At 33.9% G+C, this 24,805-nt stretch overlaps 1 protein-coding gene and 2 long non-coding RNA genes across 4 annotated transcripts in view; 2 read left to right on the top strand and 1 right to left on the bottom strand.

Annotated features, from left to right (window-relative positions):
* Positions 1-24,805, top strand: part of LOC138707863 (coatomer subunit alpha-like) — a 249,760-nt gene that overhangs the window by 190,012 nt on the left and 34,943 nt on the right. For both annotated transcript variants that reach the window (XM_069837851.1, XM_069837850.1), the window contains exons 9-13: positions 3,291-3,515; positions 5,065-5,227; positions 9,361-9,594; positions 19,059-19,244; positions 20,234-20,410. In XM_069837851.1, the coding sequence (XP_069693952.1) occupies positions 3,291-3,515; positions 5,065-5,227; positions 9,361-9,594; positions 19,059-19,244; positions 20,234-20,410 (985 nt within the window). The remainder of the gene's footprint in view (positions 1-3,290; positions 3,516-5,064; positions 5,228-9,360; positions 9,595-19,058; positions 19,245-20,233; positions 20,411-24,805) is intronic.
* LOC138707865 (uncharacterized) lies at positions 9,601-13,568 on the top strand. The gene is made up of 3 exons (XR_011334401.1): positions 9,601-10,454; positions 10,578-10,672; positions 11,532-13,568. It is a non-coding gene; the product is annotated as an uncharacterized lncRNA (long non-coding RNA).
* LOC138707864 (uncharacterized) lies at positions 17,187-18,383 on the bottom strand. The gene is made up of 2 exons (XR_011334400.1): positions 18,184-18,383; positions 17,187-18,069 (listed from the first exon to the last, which is right to left on the bottom strand). It is a non-coding gene; the product is annotated as an uncharacterized lncRNA (long non-coding RNA).

The following is a 24,805-nucleotide window of genomic DNA, read 5'->3' as shown; positions in this document are numbered from 1 at the left end:
ACATAATTATGACATAAAATACACATATTACATTAAATGTGTATGACATAATAAAAATTATAATAATAATAATAATAATAATAATAATGATTTATTTAACCTGGCAGAGTTAAGGCCATATGGCCTTCTCTAACACTCAACCAGGAGTAAAAACTGCGTTACAGAAACACTACAAATTTACAAAGTACACACAAAACTGAATATAGTTATATATATATATAGTTATATTATATACAAATACGTAGATTTGAGATAAAATAGATACACAATATATGAAACACAGACATATTACATACAATACTTTCCCAGGATATATCACACACAGACTTGTTACATAAAAAAGTAAGCAGTTCGTAGAAACATATATATTACTTTTAAGGACGTATATGACATAAAAATGACATGAAATAAACACATAAAATACAAATGCATGTTCAATACATAAGACATAAACATATGATATAAAATACACAGACAAGACATAAAAAAAAAAGAAAAATTACATAAAACTTATATATGATATGAAACAGTGATATTATAGCTATTATTATAGTGATTATTGCTATTATTATTAACACAGTGGTAGTGGTAGTGGTAGTGGTGGTGGTGGTAGTGGTAGTGGTAGTGGTAGTGGTACACAAAATTAACACATTCATATACCCTTACTAAATGCATTAACTACAACTTCTCTTACTATGGCAGAAACACATAAACTAGCTATTTACAGTGAATTGTGGATATGTGATATGAATTTCTGAAATTCTCTTGAACAACATTTCTTTTTAAACTAAAACACAGGGGTTTTTCAAATTGTCCAGAACATGATATGACATGTGATAGTAATAATAGGGGAGTTCTTTCGAAAATTGGGCAATCAGATAGGAGGTGTTGAACAGTCTGGTCGCTTTCCTCGCATTTACACATGGATTCATTTACATTATTGATTTTGAACCGTTTAAAATAAGTTTTAAATTTCCCATGGCCTGAAATGAATTTCGCTAAGCACGAAATTGGGTATCATGTGTTTGCAGTTTAACCTAGAGATTATTGTAGGGAAGAATAAGTCTCTAGTTAGAGATCTGTTATTACTTCCATTATAGACATATGATCATTGCAAGAGTAAAAGCAAGAAATCAGATGATGAAAGAGTAATGGAACGGAGAAAAATTCTCTCCGGCGCTGGGATTTGAACCCAGGTTTTCAAGTTCCAACTCTTGGGTTCCCTCTAGTGGCCGCCCTCTGCATTACGTCATAGATATCTATGAACCTAGGACCGAAGTCCACACGTGTGCTGAGGTGCACTCATAATGAGTGATTAGTTGGCTGGGATCCGACGGAATAAGTGCCGTCTTAAATCACGAAGTGATTTACGCATATCATTAGTTCCAACTCTTGGGTTCCCGGGTTCAAATCCCGGTGCTGGAGAGAATTTTTTCTCCGTTCCATTACTCTTTCATCGTATGATGACGCAGAATATCTGCATGGAAATATCATATGTACTTCGGTACATTAAAATAATATATAAGAAATCAGATGTTTACGCATTTCACATAAAAATTAGGTAAATTTGTATCAAATTGATTCATTTTAATTAATTACTTTAGCATAACTTCAAACTAAAATGACCACTGTATGAAATGGTTTAACGTAAATTAATTTTGTAAGATATTTTATAGTTTTGCAGTTTTATATTTCACTCTCACTATCATGTTAAATTTGGTTTCATCTGATTTTACACATTTCACATTCATGCAAAACTCGGTACAGACTGTCTTTCAGCATAACTTCAAATGAAGATGTTCCATATATCCGTCATTTTATTAATTATTTGTGAGTTTTCAAAGAAAAATATTTCATAGATATGGTTGCTTATACTTGCGTATCTGGTCACAATAACAATTTGGTAAGGATATTATATGATATTATTGGTCTTGGTGGTCTAGTGTTTACCATGCCAACTGTTTGATTCGAGGTTTCTGGATTCAAACCTGGCCAAGGACGATGAATTTTAAAGGGTGATAAAGTCCTTTGTATGGCTTTCTGCAGGAGGTAGTAAGGTTGTGTGTTCTTTGTAGTAGATTTACAGCATATAAGAGAACTCCATATAAACTGTGTCTGCCATTTCTCGCCCAATCAGATTTTGATGCTGAATAAGATCTGCAGCTTAAATGTCTTTATATAAATTGCTGCTGCTATTTTTCATTTGACTGATGTTGTAATGGCTCCAGAGCTATCAGGAAGTTTAGTGTAATGTAAGTATATCTCATCTTTTCTTGGGGTCGTAGTTAACTCTTAAGACTGTATGCAATGACTCTACCAACTCATTCAAGATTTTTATTCTCATATGTACTTACCTTCAATTGTAAATTTATTTCATGTAGACTTAACAAATGCAGATCTGATGCTTAATAGTTGTGGACGAGTTCATTCTTTGTTGATGAATTTTCTAGGAGTTGTCAATTTAGTAGCTTTTCTTTTTTCTGTGGGACAAGAAACATCAGGAGTGATTAACACATAAATTACAGATGGCTGAAAAAAAAAATGTATGATACTTTCCATATATAAAAAAGAAATTGAGCGAGAAATAATTATATTGGCGGATTTGCCAAGCAGTAAGCAACGTTTATTAATTCATGAAAAGGGAAGCAGAAATGTGAGAGGCAACAATTTGAAAGTCATCCAGAAAGAGTAGTAACACAAGGAAATGTTTCTGATTGTGGTGTCAGTCTCATAGTTAAGAAACTGGAACACATGGAGACTAGTACATCCACATTCTCCTCAGCTCCTCAAAAGACAAGGAGAAGAAAATCCTAGAGGGAAGTCTGGATGGAATCAATGTACCCATTGTCCATAGAATAATAAACAAAATCTGCTTTTCAGATAAAGGAAGATGAACAATAAAATAAACGCACATTAAGTTAAAGAAAGCCTTGGTAGTTTAGTTGTCAGCTGAAATGCTTCAGTGAAAATCGATTGCTTGCTTTAACATTTTTTTACCTTTATATGGAAGAAGGATTCGAAGGCTAGTACCATAGTCCGAGGCTTATTGTGCCTTATCACTCCTTTGTTTGTCGATTCAACCATGTAGGCTCAAGGTCAAGTGAAGTCACAATAGAGTGCCCTTTCTCACCCAAGAGCATAATTATGTATTATGGTTCATCAAACTGATGCCATCTTCATGCTAGCCATAGTACTATATCACGCTACACTTTTTGTGTACATACTACTGAAATGATAGATTTTATAATGAGAAAGTTTGTGTCATTTCGAAAACTTATTTTTCTCCATAGAACACTGGCACAAGTGAAGATTGCCAAGTGCCGCTATGTTGTGTGGTCAGCTGATATGTCTCACGTGGCTCTGCTAGCCAAACACACTGTGAACATCTGTAACCGTCGTCTGGAGTCACTCTGTTCAATTCACGAGAACACACGTGTCAAGTCGGGAGCATGGGATGACAGTGGTGTGTTCATTTACACTACAAGCAACCATATCAAATATGCTATATCGAATGGGTGAGTATGAACTAGCGAACATAGTGTGCCGAAAAACATTCATTCATTCATTCATTCATTCATTCATTCATTCATTGTGTTCTACCTTTTTCTGCAAACTCAGCTTTCTCCAATCTTTCCTATTTTCTGGCTTTCTCTTTGTCTCTGCATATGATCCATATATCTTAATGTCTTCTATAATTTGATATCTTCTGCCTCGAACTCTCTCCCATCCACCATTCCTTCCAGTGAATCTGTCAGTAGGCAGTTTCTTCTCAGCCAGTGAGTGACCCAACCAGTTTCTTTTCCTCTTCCTGATGTTTCAGCATCATTCTTTCTTTACCCACACTTTCCAACACAACTTCATTTCTTATTCTGTCTGTCCACTTCACACATTCCATTTTTCTCTATATTTAATGAAAATAATACAATTATGGCCCCATTCTAGCTCACTTAATTTTCTACGACTCTTCAATAAAGAGCCAGGATTTAATCCCCTAGCAGAGAAGGAGAGGCTATGATGCAAGTTTCCTCATGAGTATTTCAATTTCTCCTGATATTTTAATTTAATTAGTGCTCATTTATAACCATACTTCATCTTGCTATCCCTGAATAAAAACCATGCTTTAAAGGGAATATTAAATAAGAATTAAAGTACAAGTATGCACACTAACATAATATAGCAAAATACAGGATAAACCGTAAGTAATGTCATTAATTTAAGGGGGTTATTTTTTCCCTCAACCCAATATGAGCAAGTGCTGGGTAACTACCAGTGCTGGACCCCGGATTTGTTTTAACGGCATTATCACCTTCACTTCATTCAGACGCTAAATAACCTGGGATGTTGATACAGCGTCGTAAAATAACCCACTAAACAAACAACAAGGGAGTTATTCTTTGAGATATTGCAAACATAAAAGTTTAATAAAATGTTGCTCGTTTTTGCTTCCTTTCCAAGATAAAAATTATGTTTTATATGAAACATTTCATAGTGTGTTTTGAGAAAGCCATTGATTTAATTTCCAATATGCTCAGTCAATTTAAGAGAGCAGTGTATTATGATAATGGATGATTGAAAAATTTTAGTTTGTTCTATAAATGCGCAGAAATTTGATCCAAACAAATGTAACATTTTAAAGTTCCTTTTAAGAACGAAAAGTTATTATTTTTTTTCAGGTCAAATTTCTGCACATTTGAAGGACAAAACTAAAATTCTTTAAAATCATAATGCACTTTTCTCTTAAATTGACTGAGCACATTGGGAATTAAATCAATGGCTTTCCCAAAACACAGTATGAAATATATCATACAAAGCAAATTTTATCTTGAAAAGGAAGCAAAAGTGAGAAAAACTGTATTAAACTTTTTTATTGAAATATCTCAAAATTTAATCCCCTGAAATTAATGACATTCTGTATGTTATCTAACATCAAGGGAAGACCATAATTTAAAATTATTTATGATAAGGCTATGTTTATTGTGATATATGTAACTCTATAGAGAGTATAATGAATCATGATGTGAAGAGCTCTTAACTTGTAATTTAAATTTGAATTCAAATTTACAGTGATCATGGTATCATCCGCACTCTCGATCTACCAATTTACATCACCCGTGTGAAAGGCAACCAAGTATTCTGCTTGGACAGAGAGTGCAAACCACGGATCCTGAATATTGACCCTACAGAATTCAAGTTCAAGTTGGCTCTCATTAACAGGAAATATGATGAAGTAAGTGTATGAAAAGCTAAACTACTGAATCACATTTTTAATTTTTAAAATTTGTTATATATCTCATATATGAGGAGTTGAAGAGTATTATTATTTATTTAATTATTTCTAAATCGTCGTTGTTCAGGCAGAAGTCACTAAGTCCAAAATTGACGAAGTCCATTATTTTGAATATTTCAAGAAATAATGTGTATCTGCATGGCAACAACTTCACATTTATGTCAATAAAATTAACTAGGAGATGTAATCAGAAAAAAAAAAAAGGTTAAATTATGGCAAAACAGATTTTTGAAATTTGATTAAACTTTAAAATCACTGTAACTCAAAACAACAATTTTGGACTTAGTGATTTCTGCCAGAACGACGACAAAATATGCTTTACTTATTGATGAATTTGCTTTTATCTCTCCTTCATTTAATCATGCTGAATTTTTACCTTCTTTCTGTATTCCATTTTGTACATTGCCATTCTTCTCATTTCTTGTAATAGTTCTCTTCAATTCCTTCTTATTGGGTTCACAAATTATCTTTGTTTATCCTTTGGTCCCCCTCCATATCATGTTCCAATTTCATTTCCATCACTTGCTTTGTGTTCTTATTTATATCCATTTGCACAAGTTGACCAAAAAATTTTAACTTATTTAGTCAATTTACTCCAATGATTCAGTTGCTTCTGCTCTAAATTCTGTCTGGTTTACATGTTTGTGATTCAGTCCTGACGAATTTGCACTCTACTTTAGGTATTTCATTTTTGCCACTGTTAAGTGACTTTTATTTTACCCATATTTTATAACAATATGGGTGGTGTGTGTGTTTACGTAAATTAATAAATTCTTAGTTTAATCACTTTGCTAGTTTCTTCTTCCCCAATGATTAGACTATTTAGTAGATATTTGATTTGATTTTGCTTTGCCCATTCTATTAATTTTCTCCACATCAATTTTACCATCTCACGTGATGACTGTTTCTAGGTATTCATACCTATTGTCTTATTCAGTTCCACAGTTCCAGTTCCTTTGTTCTGCAAATACCTCGCCTATTTGAGCACGGTTTCTTGCAGATCATACATCATATCATATATAATATAGTATAATATAATATTATATTATATTATATTATATTATATTATATTATATTATATTATATTATATTATATTATATTATATTATATTATATTATATTATATTATATTATATTATATTATATTATATTATATTATATTATATTATATTATATTATATTATATTATATTATATTATATTATATTATATTATATTATATTATATTATATTATATTATATTATATTATATTATATTATATTATATTATATTATATTATATTATATTATATTATATTATATTATATTATATTATATTATATTATATTATATTATATTATATTATATTATATTATATTATATTATATTATATTATATTATATTATATTATATTATATTATATTATATTATATATTTTTGCCTTAAGATCCAGTTTCAGACTTCGATTTTTTTTTTTTTTAGTCCTCTGTATTGTTCTCTAGTCTGATTCATATAAACTAAGAAAAATAGTGAAATTAATTTATCGCCTTGTTTTATTCCCTTGCCTATGTTGAATTCTGTAGACTTTCCTCCCCCATTATTACTACTCTTTAACGTTCAAATAGAGATTTTAATCATCTTAATAAGTCTGTAGCATTTTCCTTTCTTCCCACAGTTCTTCTCTCGGGACTGAATCATATCATGTGTTGGACAGTAAAGTTTTGCTTTGTTTGTGAAATTATAATAGAATGAATATGACAGAATTTTGAGGACCACAAGCTTAATTATTATTATATACGTCAACAATTGAAATTGCGATTACAGATTACTGGGAGACAAGTAACTAACACCATGTGAATTACGTCCAGAGCTGTGACCAAAGTGTATATTTTCTAGTTGACTGTGATTCTGTGATTCAGGAGGAGATTTGCTTGTGTACATATGCCATATTCTGTTGAACTCTGCATTCATGTTGAGTTTAATTGTCCTACTCCATTTTTTTTAGAATGGAAGACTGGAAGACTAATAACTTGCATTTCAACAAGTGAGAGAAATAGTGTACAAATTGTTGCATTACTTTTTGTTGAAAGTGCATATGAACAAGAGCCTCATACTGTTGAAGACTCCAATCTTGGAACTTGCAGTGTGAGGAAGCAGCGCTAAGCGGGAAATCAAAAACAACAGATAACGTACTGAAGCTTGTGTAACATCATTGCACGTGTTCAATATTACAAGATGTTCTGAAAATAATTGAACCCATCGTAGACTGGAGGTTGATATATCTGGTGCAAATAAATGAATTCCAGAGCAAGGGACAATCAGTTTTTTATATAGACGAGATTTGGGTGAATAGCAATATGACATTTCGAAAATGTTGGCAAAATGAGAGTGTAAATGTCCACACGAATGTAAACTCTGAACAGAGATTGATCATGGTACATGTAGGAAGAATTAATGGCTTCCTTCCTAATGCAGAACGTATATATAAAGCCGGAAGTGCAACGAGAGATTACCACGGTCAGATGAACGCCGAAAATTTTGAAAGATGGGTAATACAAAAGTTGATATCCAATCTTCCTCCTCAATCAGTTATTGTTTCAACAACACTCCATATCACTGTCTCCAGATCGACAAACCACCATCTGTATATGCAGTAAAGACGGACATGATCTCTTGGCTTCTCAAGAAAGAAGTGAACTGTGATGAAAGTATGAGAAAGAACGACCTCTATAACCTTATTCTATCTCTGAAGCCAAAGCAAAAAAATTACAGAATTTACAACATTCTGGAACAACATAACCACAAAATTTTTAGGTTCGTCTTACATGTGCGAATTGAATCCAATTGAATTGTCTTGAACTAAAATAAAACATATTGTCAGGGACAATAATGTCATGGACGATTTAAATTTACAGAAATTAATGGAAGTGACAAAAACTGCACTTTCTCTTGTGACAAATGAAGACTGAGAAGGATTCTGTAGACACATTGAAAATATAGAAAAACAATACTGGGGAAAAAGACGAACTCCTATCATATGTGATTAATGAAATTATTATAGGATTGTAATATTGGGGACAGATTGTACAAGTTGATTGCAGCATGGTACATAGGCCGAGGATGTGAGCTAGTACGAGGACATTGACTTGGTTCTGCGATCAATTACACGAATAACAAGGTGCATATAAAAAAATCTGGACAACTCTAAAAGTAAATATACGCTACATAGCATTACAAAGATATATTTTTACGCACCTTTCGTTATGTGCTTAAGAACTATCATCATACTATAGAATTATTCGTGGGTTTGAGTTTCCTCCTCGATTTTCTTGTGCTACAGTATCTCTGTATATAATATTGCTTGTAACCGCATATATTTGTATTACATAATTTACATATAATATTCCCGTCATTCACTTCAGAACACCAAATTCAGAACACCAAATTCCGCTAATATGCGCCTGAAAACCTTCAACCTTGGGCATTATTATTCAGCAGGTACACTGTTTATGCATGCTAGACTACTGACTGGTGAACAGATAACCAACTTGAAACCACTGTAACGCATCCTATTGTTCCCCAACATTACAAGCCTAATTATTATAAATTTAAGGGGGCTTACGACAGTGGTAGTGATAGTGATAACATTAGAAATACTGATGACGGTTATGGCAGTAGGAGTAGTGAGAACAGTGACACCGGAATTTGAATGTGACGCTGACATGGGACTTGCTCAATAGCTTCCACTATGAGTAAGTAACACAATTTTTAGACAGCTGGTAGCAGGCTAGCATTACTAATAGGGGTCACTATCGCGAACTGTAGGGTCACGTCTCATTCCTGTCAGGTTCCAAGATTAGAGTCTTTAGCAGTATGTTGCATTGTGTGTTATCTCATGTCAGGTGCAAATGATGAAGTTGGTATTGAAACTGTGCAAAGAATATTAATTTAATAAGACAAAGAAAGTCACAGGCCACAGTGTGACACTTCATTCACCAGATTAGCAACACAGATGTAAAAAGCCAGTAACTAATATTGATAGCAGTTGTAGGAGAAAGCTCGTAAGTTTTCCATATCTGAAATATTTATTTTCAGGTGCTGCACATGGTTCGTAATGCTCGACTTGTTGGACAATCCATTATTGCATACTTACAACAGAAGGGTTATCCAGAAGTAGCTCTGCACTTCGTCAAAGAAGAGAAGACTCGTTTCAGCCTTGCTTTGGAGTGCGGCAACATTGAAGTGGCTCTGGAAGCAGCACGTGCACTTGATGACAAAGCATGCTGGGAACGCTTGGGTCAAGCTGCTCTCATGCAAGGCAATCACCAGGTTAGTTGCAATATATTGCTTGCAATTTCAGTTTCGCTAAGACACTGCCTGAAATCTAATAATATTCTGGTCTAGAATTCTTAGAAATCCTGATAAGTAAGTTGTAATTATTATTTTTCAAGTTATTATCAGACTATGGAAATAGGATGATAGTGCTTACTTTGTTTTTCCTAAGTTATTGATCTGTGATCTTTAAAATTACGTGGCCAGATCTGTTGTTCGCGTGTTCAGTCTTGGTAAAGAGTGGTGGAATTCTTAATTCTTGTCATAACCTTTTCATAGGACATTAGAGCCTTCATCTCGAATGAACGACACGTAAACAAATGTCCATCTCTGGGAATGTAACAGGCAAAATGATAATTTCTTGCAATTGCCTGAATAATCACCATTCGAATTTAAGCCTAACAACAGGATATTGAAATTGATATCCACCCTATCTCAAAAATTGAATGATTTGCTGACAGCTAATGAGGAAATGTGAAACCAGACAAAAGTAAAGACTCAGGGCCCTATTCATAGACATCGCGCTAACCCATGCTACGAGCATTCTAAACTAGCCCCGGTTATAGCCAGGTTACTTTTACAGGATTCAGAGACGCCGATTAATCAGTGGCTACGTTAGTCGGCGTATTAGCTTTGGAAACTGTTACACGATGCTGAAAATGCTACTGCGCATGTGCAGACTGGCAATTGTCATGCTCTTACGCAAGCGATTCCGGATCGTTTATGTTTATTTGTGAGGTTATTGGCAATATTAAACTACAATAAACTATTTGTTTTTTCTTCTGTGGTAAAAAAAAGCAAGAAATATACATGGCAGCGTGCGGGAATTCAACTATACAAGAAGAAATGTCGAAAATGTAAGTAGAAATGTTATAATATTATACGTAATATTTTTAGGTTAGGCCTAGACGTAACTATTATGAAATATTGGACTTCAAAGACTGAATTATTCTAATTCAGTATATATTTATTTACTTTAGTTGAAGAAATAACTAAAAACAACTGGTGGAGGATGCCCTGCTCCCGAAATTGATGACGTAGGCCTACGAAACGATATGGAATGTTAACATATGAGGTATGTGTTTTTGGTTCATAGGACATGTTTTTGTGAGATAGGCTTATTACTTCATGGTAAATGTTTAATGTGGCTCTGGTATGATTATGTCACCTAAGGCTACTCTGAATACGTACTTGGTAGCCTAATTAATATAACGTAAATAATATATCTTGTAGGAATATAGCTGATAATACTAGTAAAATGTAATTCACAACAATCGTGAAAATGCAAGCTACGCCTATACTCAATTACCATAAATGCAGTTTGGATAATATGGTTTTGTAAATACCCATAGGGGATTGGGTCACAAACATCTGCTGTCAACCCACACAATTATCAATCATACCTTAACGTAGGCCTAATATCTTGTGTACAAGAATTATCGAAACTGAGACCTTATTTTAAAGGGCAGTAGGAACGCCTAGAGATTTCTGAGATATCCTTTTCTCTACTACGTCAAAAGAAATAGCATTATTTGAGGTTAGAATTACCTACATAAGCATAAGAAATTTGTAGAATCCAAATTGATGGTCAGCTATAAAATTTCATTATCTTGTGTGTTTGTAGAACGCTAGTAAGTGATTTATAAAATATATATCAAACTCATATTTATTACAGCACTGAAAAGACAAAACCTCATACGCCTATGTAATCTGTAGTTGTGGTGATGTAAACATAGATTACCTCTTATTATGTTACAATAGAAAGCCCTAAGAATAATGACAGGAGTGCATGTTTGGATCAAATGGATAATTTCAAACAATGTGATAAATTTTCAAATTTAGACAATTAAAAAAATTCACAGTTTTGATAAGAAGTAGTGTCTTTTGTGTACAGTAGTATGCAAATGATTAACATTTTTTTCGTCTTTCCATAGGACTCTGCTGCAAGATCGAGAATGACAGAGTATGAAGAAGAAGTGTTCCTCCTAAGCATGAAGCCCAAAAATTAAAACGTGATGAGAAGTTCTATGAATTGCACAAAACGGAATTGTTATTAGAAATAAAATATTATTAAAGGCAAAGTTAAAAATTATCTGGGACAAATGAAAGAACTAGAAATGTAACTTAGTAGTAGTGGTAATGGTGGTGGTGATGGTAATAGTAGCACTAGTAGTGAAATTTTCTTGAGTTCTTGTCTACTTCATTTCCTTGCGAGCTTCCCAGCAATATATAGGAACTTGAAATTCTTCTGTCCCAATCGTTTTCTGGAGTTTGGTGTAGAGTAGTAAGTATTCCTCGTTCATTATTATATTTGTCTTGTTGCATGCTACACAGTGTTATGAGTGTAACAAGTTTATTTGATGGAGATATGCTGCTGGACAGTTGTGGCCAGTTTCTAAGCTGAATGGGGCAACTGCATCAGATTGAGGACTATTAGTATCACTGTATATTGGGCTCTAGTAGTGTTTTCAACTTTTTATTTTCACATTGTTGTTTAGTGAATTCTATACATATGTGTGTGTTCCTTTTTCTTATTTTAATGTCGGTTAAGAGTTTTGCTGATTTATAAGACAGGTTACTTACTTATTTATTTATTTTTTTTGTTTTTGCTGGATTCATCATTCATCAAACCTGTAGTTCCTCAGTTGGAACATATTCCCTGATGGAGGTTTAAGTACCTACCTAAAGCAATTTAGTTACACTTATGTCTATAACTATGCAATTAAGGTATTATTAGTAGAGAAATTTAATTCAGAGTCTTTAATTTAGGCTTGGAAGTCTCTAATGAATTGATCCATGAATTGAAAAAAGCAAAATTATTATTAGAAATGGAAATGTTAAGAAAACACAATTAGAAAGAAAAGAATAGGGGGAGGGCCTAATGAAAAGTTGGAAATGTTGTTGTTTTCTAATGCCAGGCATTTGACAATAAAGTCATTTGACCTCTTGCACTCCAATATTTTTCAAAGATATTGTCATGGTCAGCCACTGAGGCACAGATTTGAGGTGTTCCGAATCTGTTTCTTGGTTTGAGTTGCACAATGGACAAAAACTGGAAATGTAGTACTTTAGTGTAATGTTCTCTTTTTTTATACATTGCTGAAACTCATGTTTACAATATCATGCTCTTTCAACTACATTCCTTAATAAATAATATTTTGTTTTATTTTGTGTTAGAAGAAAATACTTATATTTCACCACTTCTTTAAATGAATTTATTTTTTATCAGACAGTCTATCGAAGGTAGAGATGTGATTTTGCATCATATTGTAGGTATGACATGCATAAATACACAACAAATTTCATCACAAAATGTTGGATAGTTTTTTAGTTATGAGGGAAATGCTTCATCACTGCACAGTGAACTGTCAATATTTTGAATTTAGAAAAAAATATATATATAAATATTTTTTTCATATAGTAGAAGGACAGTGTTTTACACGTACTAATTTTCATAATTGTACAAGATACAGTAATGGTGGAAAAAATGTTGAATATTTGCAAAATTTTACTGCTGTAAGCTGTACCTAACCCCTTCAGGTAAACTGAATATGTAGCTTGTATGTTAGAGTAAATATCTGGTCGCAGGATTCTTTCCAATGCAGGGCTAAATCTGCAATGCTTCACTCATTTCTTGTGATCATTTTACTGGTGACTCGTCTGTATTATTGCATGAAACTCATTCAGAAGTTACTAATTTGCATCACTTACAACCTGAAATGAATATGGAACTTAGGAATGAGGAGAAAAATAAAGGTCTATATTTATTTTCTTAATACTCTCACTCTATGCTAAACGATTTTGTTTTTCTTTTTTCTTGTAATGGCGTTTGCTTACTCTTGTATTATGTTGATATGCTTTGTTTGGCTTTTCCCCCTTTGTCCTTAGAATGTACAATAGTTTGTAACTTAGAAATAAGTGAATATGCAAAATATGAATAAAATTATTGTATGAAGCGAAGTTTAAACCTACATACGAGTTTTAATTTAATTTACAGAACCCCTGAGTTCCCATTATACTACCCCTTTCTTTGATATTATAGACTTATTAATTTGTCCTACAGAATAATATCTGTAATATTGACAATTAATATGTCTATAATATTCTCATAGCTGCAGTGCATATGTCTGTACAGATTACTGTGCACTTAACTGCGGATTCCCGGCCAAACAAGTCACTCAGCTGAGTGCGCTCCTAGTATAATGACAGTTGACATTGGACATATACGTCAACATATATACCTAACATGGAGTCAGGCCAAAAAGAGAAACATTGAAGGAGGAGGGTTCCATCTGGTGCTGTGGATTGAATTCGGCGTAGCTCAGTAGTCAGAGTGCTTGATATGTAGAATCAAGGACCCGGGTTCGATCCCCGGTGCCGGAGCGAATTTTTCTCCTCAAATATTAACCTTTCTTTGATGTTTATTTGTGAAAGTTCTCCAAGACATAAGAATGTGCTATCTATGGTGCCAGTACCTAAAATCAAATATTTTTATATTGAACTTATTGTACGTAATGGAAAAGTATATTATCATAAAATCCTATTAAAAAATAATCGCATTCTGCCATCTGTTTCAGTGACGTGTGGGCATTAGCACTGGATGCACTATTTATACTTGGAGTAATTTATGTGAGAGTTTTTTTTATTAGACAGTAACTCTATAATTAAATCAGTCATTTCTAAAAGGACTTTATCCAATATTTTTGCTAAAATCAATTTAGAACGCTATCATATTCTCACTTGAATACGCCTTCTTGATGATGGGCATTATTCCATGTATTTTATTCAGCTCTATGCAGGCTTCACAATATTCACAGCACTTCTCAGAGGGCCCTAATCCTGCAGTAAGGCGATTTTTATGCAGATGAGATTTTGAAATAAAGCCCTTTCAGAAATTACTGATTCAAATATAAGTTTATTAGCAACATTCCACGTTATACATACTTCAACTTTTTGTTTTACTTCGAATTGACGAAGATGTTAATATATGGACTATAATGGTTTTCAGTGACTTCTATAAATAAGGAAGCATAGAAAGTAATTTGTCACACGGTACAGTATGTATATTAACCTTCTGTATACCAACCTCTAAATGAAGGCCTACACCAATCTGGTTACATGTATACCCCAGAATATGCTTGCAAATGAGTACAGGTTTACAAAATGCCCTATGAAAAATTGGTACTATTTCTCTTTTATCGAGGAAACATTTATATTATAAAGAAATTATCATTAACAGTTCTCTTTTTTCTTTCTAAATAATTTCTTTACAATTTATGCACACCTTTACTGTGTAGTGTCTGAATGGTCATTGCACTCACATGGCATTCTGTACTACACTTCCCATCCCTATTTCCCGGACATATCTTGCATCTCCCAACTTGTGCAGATGGCTAAGGCTGAAGAGAACTCTCTTTGTAAATTGTAATTCCCTGGAGTCCATTTTTTTAACATTTCAAAAATGAACTGCACAAACTAAGCTGGGGATACTCGCTCAGTGATACAAACAGGTACTGGACTGCTGCAATAATAATAATAATAATAATAATAATAATAATAATAATAATAATTAGAATATTAAAAATTGAGGTGTATATTGCAGGTATAGCAACCCAAGAAACGAATGTATAAGTGATTCATAAGAAATAAAATTGGCATGAAATACAAAGTAAGGGCACACCAGTGATTTGTGCAGTCAGTTCACATAACTTAGAGTATCTTATATTTTCTTAGATGTTAGAATGAAATAATTTCCAACACAATGATAATCTTTCAAACTTAAACAATAAAAAAAAAAAAACATATAATATAAGAAAGTAATAGTGTGATTGGTGTACACAGTTACATTACATGGTGTAACATTCTCCCTTACTTTTCATTGGATTCTGTCCATGATCATTTAGAATAATAACACAGTATTTCATTTTTTTAAATTTAATTTATTGTGTTCCATAGAAGCTTTAAGATGTGGAACAAGTCAAGAGTTACACAAATTCTTGGCAAGATGAGGTGAGGCCGAGGATTCGCCACATATTACCTAACATTTGCCTTAATGTTGGGGAAAACCTATGAAAAATCCATCCAGGTAATCAGTCCAAGCAGGAATGTAACCCAAGCCCGAGAGCAGCTGCAAATAGGTATAAAAACAATTAAAATAGTATAAAAAAGTATAAAAAGATAGCAAGCAGATCAATTAAATTTTCATGCATAGAGAATTGAATTAAGACAATACCTAGCAAGCAGATTAATTCAATTTAAAGGCATAAACAATTAGTTGAACTACACAATAATTTAGGTATATAGCAAGCAGATTAATTCAATTTACAAGTTTAGACATTTTATCAAACAAATTTAATGAATTATAGCATATAGAATTCATCAGTTAAACTTATACAAAAATACACAATACATTGCAAGTAGAGTAATTCACTTTACAAGCATTAACAAATATTCGTGTACACCATAACCACTATCCCCAACAAAATGAAGCGTCCAAATTCATGCTGTTCAAATCGCTTCTTAATTCTAATCTCATTGAAAATGCGAGAGTCATGGACACTTCCTCTTCAACGTGCCACTATATCCAGAATTTGGAAACTTGCATCACTTATAATGTGAAATGAATAAGGTAATATATGTGTTAACTAGCAATTTCATAAAGGACATTTCTATAAAAAATTAAAACTGGTAAAAAAAAGTGTCATGTGGGTACACAAATGAAAGCTACGAATGTGATTTGTCACTCATATAAGTGAAATGTATCCCTTTTTTGTGCAATTTGGTAAAAAATTTGAAGTCTTTTAACTAAGCAATAGTTTTTATTCTTTGAGTTTTTTTTCATTCTGATATTTAGAGCTGCTAACAGCCTACAGCAGTTGTGTAAGCATGCCACTCTGAAGTTAAGACATCACAATATAAATTGCAACACTTTTATATAATGTGTGTCTCACCCATAACGCAAAAATTAACATTCCAGTAATTAATTTAAATTCTACGCCTATACTTTGGATTTTCTTTATGCTTTGCAAAAGTAACCTAAAACATGTAGCTAGTTAACCTATAAACTTGAAACATATTTCTATGAATCCATTCATTATGATCCCATAATATTTTCCATAGTTTCATCTTCAGCATCACTAAACCGAGAAATGGTGAGGAAATTTCGAGAGAAATTAAAAGCAGATCCTCAGCCTTATCCTGCATATGTTACCTAAAAGAGAGAATGTGATAAGCAAAGAAAAAATGTTACATTCAAGTATGCAAACAGTACCATATAGTGTTAAAAAAGAAGAGACTGTCTAAAATGGAGTGTAAAAGGAAATACAACAACAAAATGAAACAACAAATTCTTAAAGAAATGAAAACATACCATCTCTAGAGAAATGAAAGTTATAGTTGAAACAGGTCATTTGACAAGGCTGTAAGTAAAAATAATTACCATTGACTCCATCACAAAGAAGAGCTGTGATAAAAACAGTAACATAAAATGAATTATCAGGTTTCACAAAATATTTGTCTTTTCATAGGTAAGGCCTTCAGTAACATATGAAGCAGTAGAAAAGGTGCTGTTTTTTTTTATCAAAGAGATGATATTAGTTAAATTTATCTTAGGTTTGCTCATCTATGTATTATGTTGATGTATTGCTTGACCTTCTCGTAATTCTCCAGAAAAGCTACATTGAAGGAGGAACAATAGATCTTTGCTTCACTGACTTCCGTGACATATATACAGTAGGCCAAATAAACATGTGGTTTTAGTCAGCAGCCACAAATACTTTCAACATAAAAATCGTTTAATAGTTACTTGGGTACTGTTACTTATATACTGCATTGCACTGTTGTAGCTCCCACACTCCCACTTATTACCAATACAACACAATTTCTCTAATAATTCTCCCTGGACTTCTCGCATGTTATATTAGTAATTAGTTAGAAGGAGGGGGGGACAACAACATTGAGGCAATTTTTTATTGTGTCTTCTTCAGTGTAGCTTTTCTGGAGAATTACAAATTACAAATCTTTTTCTTGTACCATTTAACTGAAATAATGTAATATAATGCATTACTATCTAAAATGTAAATAAAGTTATTAAAAGCAAAACTAGCACTCAGGTGGTTCTCTTCGTACTCTGCTTATACACCTTGCATATAGGCCTACGAATCTGTGATAGATTAGGTTAGATTATTTTTGGCTATTATAATGCCTTGCATATATGACCAACTGCATCTCTACAAAAATATCTCACAAATTCAACGATTTTCAGTATCGAAATCATCGGAACTACTTCAGCGCTAGTTTCATCAAAATTTCAGCCTAGGTCTACATAACCTCTTACGGGTTGTAATTTCATTTACAGTACGTACCTGAACGTTTAATAGAGAATACCACCCCTTTCGGTTGATATATATTTGTGACAGTTCTCCTCCTACATTTGTTATGGGTATGTGGTTTGCCATCTATGGCGCCAATAACCTAAAAATGATGAAATATCACAATAGACCTACTGCACCAATATGGTACCGGTATAGTACAAATTTCTCTAAGAAAGCATTCACATACAATATTCAAATCATGAAATATAATTACCTGAGGAAATCTTGCGATGTCGTCAAACTTTCTCGCAGTGTTATTCGTTTTTCTTCCCTAGGAAAACGTACGTAACGAGGCGCAAGTCCAGTGATTGCTACTGACACATTCGTTATTATACATCTTACAGAAGCCTGACTAATGTTGTGTACTTCATATTTTCTAAATATGTCCAATCTCGGTAGATATGTCTTCCTCCTAAGCATCACATCACGAATTCGACGTACATAATCCACATTCACTGCACCATAACAGCCATCTTGCTAAGCTAGTCGGCCTCTAAACTACCCTACCGGCGGGGGCTAAAATTTAGCCAGCCAAACCCCTCTTAGTACACGTATTATCGCTAACACTGGTTTATGAATACGAAAAACGTTAGTTCGCTGATCATCCATCGGAAGTAGCTATTTAACCCGCTCTAAGAATGTCTATGAATAGGGGCCTCAGTGACTTATCAAATAGCAATTTGTCTAATTTTTAATCCTAATTTTCAGTGTTTTTTTTTTATCCCTCTCCCTGCTGTAGTTCATTGATCTCTAGGGCCTTATCCGCAGTTTATCAAGAGATGAAAAATATTGGATTTCACTTTTTTATGAGAAACAATATATTTTCCGAAATAAATTTTATGATAGAATGTATTCGAATGCCTGATCAGTGATTACAAATGCAGTACTTGTTAAATTTTCTTGGAGTTTAATATTGTTACCATACATATTTTTTATTAATGTTATTAGACTCGATAGTTCATATGGCCTGTAATGAATGCAGAAGGTTAAGTTTATGAATCGTAATATTTTAAAATTTTCTAGCTTTAATGAGTGAAAAGCAAATGAAATTTTATTGTATAAATTTTAATTAAACTTTGTTTCATACAGGTTGTTGAGATGTGTTATCAGCGAACAAAGAATTTTGACAAGCTTTCATTTTTGTATCTCATAACTGGAAACTTAGACAAGTTGCGAAAGATGATGAAGATTGCAGAGATCAGGAAGGACATATCTGGCCAGTATCAAGGAGCTTTGTTCCTGGGTAACGTGTATGAGAGGGTCAGGATCCTGAGGGTGAGTTAAAAAAAATATATATATAAAAGGTAAAGATAAAGATAGCCTCTTCACATGCCATGAAGAGACTTGCTGAGCATGGAGATATAAACACATGCTTTCTTGACTTTGGCATTAGAATGAGGTGATGTGGTCGGCACCATGCTCCAACTGCCTTTTACCCCCGGGAAAGACCTTGTATGCAATTTAGAAAAAAAAATATGTACATTTGTAAGATTTTCTTTCTCACGGCAGTATTACTGTATCTACAGTTCACATAATTGATTTAATATATAGGATAAAGAACTGTAGTAAATATAAAATAGTCCACAACTGTGGAGTAACGGTTAGCATGTCTGATCATGAAATGGGCGGATCTGGGCTCAAATCCTGGTTGGAACAAGTTACCTGGTTAGGGTTTTTTCTTCCAAGATTTTCCCTCAACCAATTGAAGCAGAATTGCTGGGTAACTTTCGGCATTGGACCTCGGACTCATTTCGCGATCATTAATTCATATGTCATTGTCATCATTACCATAGCCCGAGTTAAGTTCACCGTGCAGTGTGCTGTATTTGTAAAAGAGTGCGGCCGTTCAGGAATAAAATCATTCACGTAACAGAAATGGTAAGCATGATAAGCCTTAGGCTGTAGTGCAAGCATTTGGATCCCTTCTCCATAAATTTATCTGTGTGTGTGTGTGTGTGTGTGTGTGTGTGTGCGTGTGCGTGCGTGTTTTTTTTTTAAATATATAATTGCTTTTGCAAAGATACCTGTTTAAAGTAAAAATTCAATTAAAATGACCGTTAATTTTTATAATTTCCTTTCAATTTTGCTTATGTTCATTTATTATAATATGATTATATCCTCTTTCTGATAATGGGAACTCGCTAGTAACATTTTAACTCCAAAAATATGCTAGGCAAACTATGCTAAACACTTGATATGTGATATGTGCATTAACTGAAGCATTTTCTTTGTGCTGTTCTGTTGGCATTCTTTTTTTCTTTCAGAGCTGTGATCAGCATTCACTGAGTTACCTTACTGCTGATGTACACGGACTTGTGGAAGCACCTCCTCAGATAACAGATATGCCAATTCCGCCCATACGACCAAATGCCAAGCTTCTCAAGCCTCCTGTGCCCATAATGCAAGCAGAAACAAATTGGCCTCTTCTCACTGTATCAAAGGTACATAGTGAAACATTTATTTTTATTCCTAGGGTTGGACATTATGCACTTGTACACAATTTTCTTTAAATAGTTAAGAGAAATGAGATAAGGGTTAATTAATGTCGAAATAAATCAGAGGTATTTATTTCTGGACCTATGCTTAAAACAGATTGTTACCATGTATAAATTCATGTGCAGTTGAATATCATATACAGAAGCAGTATGTTGTTTCTCAGTCGCCACAAGAAAAGCCTATAATAGATTATGTCATCTATTTCAGGTCACCAATATTGTGTAATGTTTCAGGAGGGAATGGTCGTTAGTTATATTCGATGTTTTAATTTTTGTTTTATTTTAGGTTATTCATGATTGTCATTAATTTTTGGCGATGGATTTACTTACTTACTTACAAATGGCTTTTAAGGAACCCGAAGGTTCATTGCCGCCCTCACATAAGCCCGCCATCGGTCCCTATCCTGTGCAAGATTAAGCCAGTCTCTATCATCATACCCCACCTCCCTCAAATCGATTTTAATATTATCCTCCCATCTACGTCTTGGCCTCCCTAAAGGTCTTTTTCCCTCCGGTCTCCCCTACTAACACTCTATATGCATTTCTGGATTCACCCATACGTGCTACACGCCCTGCCCATCTCAAACGTCTGGATTTCAAGTTCCTAATTATGTCAGGTGAAGAATACAATGCGTGCAGTTCTGTGTTGTGTAACTTTCTCCATTCTCCTGTAACTTCATCCCTCTTAGCCCCAAATATTTTCCTAAGCACCTTATTCTCAAACACCCTTAACCTATGTTCCTCTCTCAGAGTGAGAGTCCAAGTTTCACAGCCATATAGAAGAACCGGTAATATAACTGTTTTATAAATTCTGACTTTCAGATTTTTGGACAACAGACTGGATGATAAGAGCTTCTCAACCGAATAATAACACGCATTTCCCATATTTATTCTGCGTTTAATTTCCTCCCGAGTGTCATTTATATTTGTTACTGTTGCTCCAAGATATTTGAATTTTTCCACCTCTTCGAAGGATAAATCTCCAATATTTATATTTCCATTTCGTACAATATTCTGGTCACGAGACATAATCATATACTTTGTCTTTTCGGGATTTACTTCCAAACCAATCGCTTTACTTGCTTCAAGTAAAATTTCCGTGTTTTCCCTAACCGTTTGTGTATTTTCTCCTAACATATTCACGTCATCTGCATAGACAAGAAGCTGATGTAGCCCGTTCAATTCCAAACCCTGCCTGTTATCCTGAACTTTCCTACAGTCCATGAGGATTTACTTGTCTAGTCCCTTTTAGAAAGAGAAAGAATACTCACCATCTCTCTCTACCCTCATTTATGGTGACGGCGGTATGGTCGACACTCCTTCCAGCGACCAGGAGTTAGCAGCGGCGGCACTCTCTTCCTCTTCAAATTCTGACTCCTCTCCGCCAGAAAGTTCCTCGTCCGTGTCCGTGTCATCCAAATTTATTACGAATCGATCGCTAATTTCGTCTACTAGTCCGTCCTTCTCCCAATAAAATTGTTCGACTTTTTCCACGTGTTCACAGGCCTTTCTCCAATTATCTTCCGTCACTTTTGCAAGAGCGCTCTCAAACAACAATTTCACATCTTTACTTTTGAACGAAATATTACGCTTCGCAACGTCATTTTTAACCTGCCCCCATATTAATTCGATCGCGTTTAAATCACAATGGTATGGTGGCTGTCTCACTACAGTATGGGAGTGCATTGTCGCAATTTGGTCGATTTCGTATGTTTTGAAATTATCTTTTTTAGTTTTTACAAGTTCATATAATACAGGTTTCGTGGATCGTAAATCAAATTCAATGTTATTGTTACGAAGCCAGGACTGCATTTCAGATTTCGGTGTTGATGAAATTGGTGCCTTATTGAGTTCTGTTGAATGATAGGGGGCATTGTCCATTACAATGATGCTATTGAGAGGAATGTTTGGTAATAATTGATTAATGAACCAGTTCTTAAATACAGTGCTGTCCATCTCCTCGTGGTAGTCTTTAGTTGATTTAGATTTGAAAGTTAGAAGCGCGTTTGGAATGAAACCTGTCGAACATCCGGTGTGTAAAATAATAAACCGTTGACCTTTTCCTATTGGGGTTTGAAGTGGGAAGTCAATTTCGTGATCATCGCTTTTCCAAACTTTGCTTTTCGTATGGTTCACATTAACCCAAGTTTCGTCTAGATAAACAACGGCGCGTCCAGTGGCGCGTAATTCTTTCATTTTTCTTAAGAATTTAAATCTCTTTAAAATAACATCTGACCTTTCCATTAAAAATTTTCTGCCTTGAGTATTTTTAACATACCTAAATTTCATTTTTTTAAGAATTTCTCTCAAACTCCATATGCTTCCAGTGAATAAGCTTTCCTTAATTAATGCGTCATTTATATCCTTCAAACTAGGCAAAAAATCTGTCCGATACAAAGAATAAATTACTCGTCTTATAGCGGCGGCAGAAAATGAGTCAATTGCAGTTTTCTGAGGGGTCCTGTTTGGGCGTTTCTTTCCTGGTGTTCGCAGAACACTTCCACTTTCTAGTGCCTCCCTTTGTTTTTTTAAAATCCTGCTAACACTACGAGACGATATACCTGTCGCTGCAGCAGTTCTTTCGATAACACTCGACACAGATATTGTTTGCTTTCCGCGTTTCAGTGCCTCATATTCTTCAGTAAAGAATTTGTGTACATTAATAACCATGTTCATACTGTCCGACTTCAAGGCTTTCCCGCGTTTTCCCATATTGCCTACCATGATTATTAAAAACAAGAGCACAACACACATTACAATGTTTAAGATAACAGGGAAACCATGCAATTCCGAAAACATTTTGTTTAAATTGTGAATTATTGTATATTATATTATATTATATTATATTATATTATATTATATTATATTATATTATATTATATTATATTGACACAACGAGACACACACTTACTTCACTATTCACTAAACACTACTGAATAAATGAACTCGAACAACGCCAAGACGCCACTGAGAGACCCACTAATTGGATTTGCAAAAGTGTGTTCTAGAAGGGCCAAGGGAGAAGGAGGGAAGGGAATTCCAAGAATTCTACAAAAGAAAACCTTTCCCCCCTTACATCTGTTGACAGTCGATAGACAAGGACCGCAGACAAGGATAGTAGAAATCACGCCAACTTAACCCTCATGCACTGTAATGGCATATTCTAAAGCGAAGTTAAAAAGTAAAGGTGATAGTGCATCTCCCTGCTTTAGCCCACAGTGAATTGGAAAAGGATCAGATAGAAACTGACCTATACGGACTCTGCTGTATGTTTCACTGAGACACATTTTAATTAATCGCACTAGTTTCTTGGGAATACCAAATTCAATAAGAATATCATATAATACTTCCCTCTTAACCGAGTCATATGCCTTTTTGAAATCTATGAATAACTGATGTACTGTACCCTTATACTCCCATTTTTTCTTTGGCGATGGATTACCTTTTGTTAATATTATCTTCTGGACATTTATTCCTTTTCTGTACAGGGGAAGAAAAGTAAATGGCTAGCATTGCTCAGAATTGACACATGTAATATTGTCAGTAATTTCAGCCAGTGTATGTGACCAATGTCCACTCAGCATAATGATGAATTTTAGGAGCTATGCTAGGTAGCAAAATCCAGTTTTGAAATTGATCTATAACAGCTGGAGGGATCAGTCTCAGTCAGGATTCATATTGCAGCTACTGAATCTACAAATTGGTTTAATTAAATATATCATTCTGTGGGATGTCTGTCAAAACTGTTCATGTTATTAAGGAATCATTTGTATAAATGTGCCGATTTTCTATCACATACTTCACAATACTTTATCTCTTCAAAAACATTTCAGTCATCTGTAAAACAGTATTTTAATTTTGATTTTGTTAACTGCCTCCCATTGGAGGTAGCCCAGAAAGACTCAGTATACTCTCCTACATGAATTTTACAATATTAAATGTTTGCATAAATTTTGTTGACAGAAAATAAAAATAAACATATATGAATTATAAAGTGAAAAAAATTAAACAGAGTGAATATGACGACTCAAAATTTGGCAACAGCATTTCAAAACTGAAGTTATGATGTCAGTAGTAAGTCTTTGTGGTAGTTCAAAAGTCTTCCTGAAGCTTTCAGAGAACTTGGGAATCACACCACGAGCTCCAATAAGAAGACCAATCACCTCAATGTTTTCAAGCTGGTATTATAATTATCCAGAATTATAACTGTGTTGAGTATTAGTCACAGTCGGGATTTGCATTGCAGCCACTGAGACTAGTGCATGTGTTCATTTTTCCTACAAATGGAATAATGATGGGAATGAGATCAAGAATTGCAAATAATATGCGACACTAAGAATG

Source organism: Periplaneta americana, chromosome 10, assembly GCF_040183065.1.
Source record: "Periplaneta americana isolate PAMFEO1 chromosome 10, P.americana_PAMFEO1_priV1, whole genome shotgun sequence".
NCBI classification, from domain to species: Eukaryota; Metazoa; Arthropoda; class Insecta; order Blattodea; family Blattidae; genus Periplaneta; species Periplaneta americana.
This window is presented reverse-complemented; position numbering and strand designations above follow the sequence as displayed.